This window comes from Pieris napi, chromosome 19 (genome assembly GCF_905475465.1).
Source record: "Pieris napi chromosome 19, ilPieNapi1.2, whole genome shotgun sequence".
NCBI lineage: Eukaryota > Metazoa > Arthropoda > Insecta > Lepidoptera > Pieridae > Pieris > Pieris napi.
In genome coordinates, this window is record NC_062252.1 from 11,651,296 (window position 1) to 11,658,125 (window position 6,830).

At 34.3% G+C, this 6,830-nt stretch overlaps 1 protein-coding gene across 1 annotated transcript; it reads left to right on the forward strand.

The window, feature by feature from the left end:
• Positions 1 to 2,137: 2,137 nt before the first annotated feature.
• On the forward strand, positions 2,138 to 5,864 carry LOC125059271. The gene is made up of 6 exons (XM_047663636.1): positions 2,138 to 2,255; positions 2,335 to 2,379; positions 2,576 to 2,662; positions 2,819 to 3,526; positions 3,630 to 3,803; positions 4,859 to 5,864. Exons 1-6 carry the CDS (start codon positions 2,156 to 2,158, stop codon positions 4,954 to 4,956), a joined length of 1,212 nt encoding a protein of 403 aa, XP_047519592.1. The 5' UTR covers positions 2,138 to 2,155; the 3' UTR covers positions 4,957 to 5,864.
• Positions 5,865 to 6,830: the final 966 nt, after the last annotated feature.

Sequence of the window (6,830 nt, forward strand, 5' to 3'; positions counted from 1 at the left end):
CATCAAAGATGAGGAAAATTAAAATAAAATTTTGGTACTTTATCGATTGGCAAACTTCTATGAATTACTTTTCAATTATTTTCCTTCTACCAATGAGGATTCTAACATTATCAAAGTTGCGACCTCTATCTTTAAAAAAGCTGACTAGTAGGTAGAAATATATACCCATAGGAACCGACTTCTAATAAACCGAAGGAGGAAGTTATCAAATTGGCGCTTTTTTTTTGTATTCTCAACGGAGCTCCTCCGTCCGTGTACCGAGCTGAAACATCTAAATTCGCGTCGCTGCATCGTGATTATACGTCGATGATTTATTAACCTACATCAATTATTAATGAAACGGTTTTATATAAATGAATATGACAGTGGTATAAAAATAAAATAACTATATTATATCTATATATATATATATCGTGGATTTTCTCACAAATAAATTCTTGTGTATCCTAATCGACCCAAATGGTCCATTAAACCTTATACGTCAAAGTATACACTATTATTATTACTTTATATTATATTGACATACTTCTGACGAAGTTTCATAAAGATCAAAGCTATACTATTAATCTAGGAGATGAACAAGACATTCGCGCAGGCTTTGTATTTTGTCGCCGCCTAGTCTAACGTTTTAACCGATAATAATTAAACGATAATTCGTTCAATGCATTTAATTATTAGTACAAGTGCAATCCATGCATACAGGAATTTATTATAGACCTTTAGTAATATATTTTATTCATTTGTCACGACAATAAAAATATCAAAAGTTTAATTCATACCTAAATATTATGTCGTACTATTACCGTACTTCTTGGATATTTAAATTAAAAATACTCTCTACCCGGTATTACTTTGATGAGCACTTTAAGAAAAATATAGTGCTCCATTTTTGGTTAGGTTACCAACCTGCCAACCTCGACGAACGACTCAGTGAACTTATTGCCAAATCTCGTACCTTATATTATATAACATACATTAAAAAGTAAACAATACCTTATCATGTCGGTAGTAGGTGAGGTATTATTAAATAATAAATAAATATAAATTAAAATCTACAGTTTCTTTCATGAATTAATAACAGTAATACCGTAAACTATGCAAAGCTTGTCTACATGATGATGTACCAAATGGCGTTATATAATTAAATATACTGGATATCGTGTGATAAAAAAACATTTCATGTAAGCGACACGTCCTTACTTTAAATTGAGCTATTTTTAAAGTACTTACATATTACAAAGAGTAGTCCATACAGAGTGTACACTTTTTGTTTTTATCTCTACAATAACATTTTGGCACATTTCGAAAGCGAAACATAATTGAGCCAAGGTTACGGGACTAAGGCAATATTATGGGACAGATGGGGGTCACTGAAAACCGAGGAGAGGCTGCCACAGATCGATGGACCGCGACACTCCGGCGCCGAAAGAGCTGCGTTCACACCGAGCGTATTTTACTGGCATCTTTGGTACTTTCAGATTTTTTTCTTGATGCATTAGACATCATTCCAATCAGTATTAAAAGGTTTGTAGCTACCGCTGCGGTTGGGATTAGGTGGTGTTAATATTTATAGCAGTCAAACTCAAAAGTAATTCAATCCATTGACTTTAGTAGTATCCCCGACGCGATAAACCTTATACAAGAATTTAAGTGTATCATTTTGATAGGAAATCGTGTCTACTGCGTCTTTAGTTCACGTAACATATTTTATAAATTAGAGCACTCCTCAAATGTCTGCGAGGTACTCTCGGTGTGTCGCTGCCCTGAAAAAGAAGTCTTTTGCTATTTCCACTGAGCGTTCACTTGCTCAGTTGTTCTATTGCAACCGTGGGTAACAAATATATTGGAAGTTTTCAATCCGACTTGAATTAAATATGTAATATAATAAATTTTCTTACCTCGACAGATACGTAGATAATAAATAATGTTCAATTTAAATAATTAAGGGGTGAGTTAATTCTATTGATTATATTATTTATGTTTTAATTACTGTTATTTTTCTTCTTCTTTTAAAGTTATTTCGAGATGTTTTACAAATTTAGAAAATAAGAGCTTTAATGTAACGTCAACCATATCCTTTAAGCTGCTACATTTTTCTTAAGTTAACTTTATAAAATACTGTAACGTAAGTAGTTAATTGTGTGAGGCGGTCGGAATGGGTGGGCTGGGTGGTGCGGGCGCGGTGTTGGCGGCAGAGGTCTTCGCCCCACTACTACTTCTCTGTTGGCTTTGCTGCTGGCCTGATGATGCCTCAGGTAATACTTTCTAATATTAAAACCTTCGCTTTGTAAATAAGTTTTATAATTTTACTACATAATATTTATTTTTCTTCAGATACAAGTTCTGGCAAATACCCCGCGAAACCAGCCATTACCAATGGTAAGAAATCACTGGCCAACCATTTCATAAAACTAGTGTATTAATATGTTTTAAGTTATTTAATCACTAATGTTTGGATTCACTATAATGGAGTGACCACGCAGTTTGGTGGTTACATCGTAACATGCTACTTATTAATTCATTTCACCAGGCCACAGTATTCTATAACAATAGTCGCAATATTTGAAAATTCCAGGATCATCAGGCTCTCGCCGATTAAGCGAACTGTTTAGTCGGAGGTGCGGTAGCAGTGCGATCTCTTTACATTTACCTAGCACTTCTGGTGAGAATATTTTTTTTGGCATATAATATAATGAATCCTACGTTAGATAAGAAGGGGGGGGGGGGGGACCTTTTCAAGAATAAAAAAAAATGGCAAGCATAATTGATGTTCTACTATGTACCGTGTTGGAAGAATTCGTTTTAATGAATATTTCAGGAACCACAAAGCAGTCGCTATCGGCTCATAGGAGTCATGAAGAAATCCACGGCCGTCACCGCTCACAGTTAAATATAAGCGAAGAAGACAGCCGCTACCACTCTGCCCCCAGCGTCATTCACGAAGTATTGCACCGCAGAGACTGGGAGCGCTCTACCAAGGAACTTTACATTCCTCTCAGACCAGAGAAAGTGACCTTATCCCCCAGCTCTCCTACTGGTTCATACATGTCTCTGGATAGCCTCGAGCAATGTGAAGAAACAGACCGACGAGTCTCAAAACCTTGCAAGAAACATTTTACTAATATTAAATGCTCAAAAAAAAAGGAAACCGACGACGATATCAAGGATGATGATGCGACTGAAACATCTTGCTTCTATATTGGCGACAATGGTGCCGGGCCCAGTGTTTCAAAGAGGCCAGAAAGGCTTGATAAAATGAATATCAATGAAGATAACAATGAGGCAGTCGGGCCAGCGGATAATGATACTAAACTATATAAGCATAAAGAAACTAAGCAAAGTTTAAATGAATGCATTAAAAGTAAAGATAGAATGAGATTGGTACCAGTAGAAGAGTTAATCGTGTCTAGGTTTGAGGTCGCGAGTCCTGAAAGCGCGGCTCTAGATAGGTCAGGGGCGCAGCACCACGGGGCAAATTCGGGAGCTGAACTTTTCAACGCTCGTTTAATACCACCGCCATCTGTCGGTGAGTCCTTCACCAATTCTCACGATATTTATATATATATTTCCATGCATAAGCCGGTAAATTGAATTTAAATCACTCGTCATACACAATTTAATTTATACAGAACCGTTAGGCTACGCATCTGACACGTCGTACCTGGAGGAGGAAGCATGGGGTGCCGCGCCGAGCTCGGGACTGGCTTGGTCACCTCCCGCTGAAGGCTTCATACGTGGCCGCCATGCTAGTGCCGGTGATGTGTTAGCACCCACACACCGCCCGCAGTCAGGAGCACTCTCAGGTCATACAACAAAAACTTTAGGTGCCTTACATTAACCTCGAGCTATTTTCAACTATGAGTATTTTATTACTTATAATACAATAAATCTTTTTTTTACTCAGAATATGGTATGATAGATTTCACAATTTAGAAAGCACAACACTAAGCAGCCTTAAATTTACAAAAAAAAGAAAGCCCTACAATATAGTAACTAAGCCAATAATATTGAAAATTCAAATGAATAGAATTCTTTAAAATTCGTGTCAAACTTATTAACATTATTTCAGTCTATTGACATAATAACGAAGCTTTAATAGGAAGTACAATAAACTTATATATCTAAGTTCTCTGGCGCTTAATTTTTTTAAGAGTTTTAAAAGAATTTCACGTTCATTTCACAAATTTTATAATAATGTGTAAGAGGCACGAAAAAGGTTACAAATAATTTTTTGAATGGATCGATTCCGTCTGTTGCATCTCACACACTGCTAGGAATTAGTGACAATATTTACTTAAGAACTATGTTACCATTTTTATTACTTACTTAAACCCACGTCAAGCCTCACCCAGTGCTACCAAAGGTTCCGCATATCAACAATTCCCTTTATAGTTTACAGTTTTTTCCCATTTATAACTGGATCTGATAGCGACAGAAAAATAAGTTCTTCGCTCCCGCTACATATTTGTATGAAGAAATAATTTCCATACAAGTTACAATAAATTATTACATTATTTATTATATAAAATACAATCGTTTTGAAAACCTTGAAGACGCCGTTTGAATCGTAGCCGGCGTAGACTTCAGCTTGAGACGTAGCTTTACGCGTTGCGTAGGGTATATTGTCGTAGCGTATTACTATATTATTTATCAGATAAAGTACTTCCACTTCATTGTAAGAGTGAAAAGGTGTGACATATATATTTCTTAAAAGTTAATTTGTCTTTTTGTTAAAAACCTAAAAAAAAAAAGTAACGTGTGATTAGTGAATATTGGATGTGTCGAAAGGTTTTGAGTCCTCTTTGTAAAAATCCGGAAATAGATAAAATTATTAATATTCGTAATTATCTGATTTCAGAAAGTGATATAGACTTTGAGCTGGAGGCGTGTGACGAGTTGCCGCCTCCATACCACGAGGTGCATCTGCTCAAACACAGAAATGAAACAGCAATATAATTTACATAGTTCAGTGTCCATGAATATTTGGCTTAATGTAATTTATGTATCACGAAAGCTTTGTAAAAACTTAATTACTAGTACCCTAAACAAAACTGAACTTAAAATGTCAATCAATTAAAGTATTTTTATAGTATAGCGCATTGAGTGGCCTCTATTTTAAAACTAAACGAGCAATTATTTAGGTTACATTAACAGTGTATCCAAGTTCAATTAATTAATTGTTATCGATCATGTGAATAAAGTATTTTAATTCAATCTTGTTTGTCTATTATACGACGAAGTATCGTAGTTGACGAAACTAATATATATAAGGAGATGTATTAAATAAAACAAGTGCGGTTCTAACGAGTGTTTCAATAGGTACCTACTACTCATGTGCAGTCATCAAATATTAATCTTAGGAAGGTGTCGCTTCAGTTTTCCCTGTGGGTATCCAATCAAGCGCTTGCCTGGGGTTATCATTGGAATATCTTTGGAGTGTGTGACCTATGCAGTTCCACTTGCGTCGTTTGCGCGGGCTCTAAAGTTTTCATTTGTAGTTAATTCATTTATCAGAGATTTTCGGTACGAATAAAAGATTTTTCATTAATCATTATTTACAAATGACCGCGAATGCTACAAATGATGAAATTAATATCGGCTCGTATGATCTAACGACACGTTTACAAGCGTCTGAATGTGATAAATTATTAATGTCGGTAAAACTTTTACAATGTCACAAGTAATTTTACAGTGTACTACATATAGTCCGCAACTTTACGATTTCCATGTCAATCTACAGTAATTTAAATTTGTCCTTGGTACATATATAATATCACGGAATAGGTTTTATGCTTTATTCGAAATGATAAATACTATGTTTAATATTTTATAGTATTAAAATATAACAATAAAAGTAAATTTTATATGTATTGTTTCAAGTATTAAATGGCTTACAATATGTCTGTGTTAATTTATTGAATTCGCCATATTTTTCAAACACTTGAAGTACATATATAAAATATGTATTATACATATAATCAGGCTCTCACCTCTTTCTAGTGCAGACCATAGATAGACTTTAGTCAAGAATATTTCGAATTCTTGAAATACGATCAGTTTTGACCTAGTGGTATCAACGTTCGACACTCATCCCTGAAGTCGTTGTTTCGAATCCGGCTGAGCACGAAAAGACTTTATGTCTATGTGTGCAATCCACACTCACTCATACATTGTGAGGAAACCGGCATGACAGAAGATTACTGTCCATGCCAACATATTAGAAAAATACAAATTATTACAAAACAGATACAGAAATGTAAGGCCTAAAAGTTGTAGGGCCACTTATTTTTTTTTATTTGACATATTCAGGCTATCAATTGGAGATAGTAAAAAGCACTGTTAATAGGTTAAAATAAATAAAGTAGAAAATGTTTTAGCATTTATTATATGTAGATGCAAATTTACAATTAATTCAGTTATGTAAAAATGTGCGATTATTTAATTATTGTAATGTGGTGTTTTACAACATCAATCTTCGTAGTACATAGCTTTAGCTATGTATAATAAATGTTTGTCGCGATTCTCAATTTACAAAGTGATAAGTAAGTAAAGTGATAAGGTGGGACCATCAATACAAAATATTCAATAGCTACTAAATAGTTTTAATAAGTTGTATTGTCTAACTACGTATATACAAAAAATAAGCTTATTAATAACGTAAATAAAATTAACTTATTTATTTACAATAACACGCGAATGAGATTGAACATCAAAAAATTAGTATAGTATCCACTAATAATTAATTTTAATTGAGAAAACTTAGCTACTAGTATATCCAGCTTAACTTTCGGTGCGATTAGGCTATTTCACCTATAACTGTACACCAGGGC

Coding starts and splice junctions, on each gene's coding strand:
- LOC125059271 (XM_047663636.1), top strand. CDS start 2,156: ATGGGTGGGCTGGGTGGTGCGGGCGCGGTGTTGGCGGCAGAGGTCTTC. Junction 2,663..2,818: donor ACATTTACCTAGCACTTCTG/GTGAGAATATTT, acceptor TGAATATTTCAG/GAACCACAAAGCAGTCGCTA. Junction 3,527..3,629: donor AATACCACCGCCATCTGTCG/GTGAGTCCTTCA, acceptor TAATTTATACAG/AACCGTTAGGCTACGCATCT.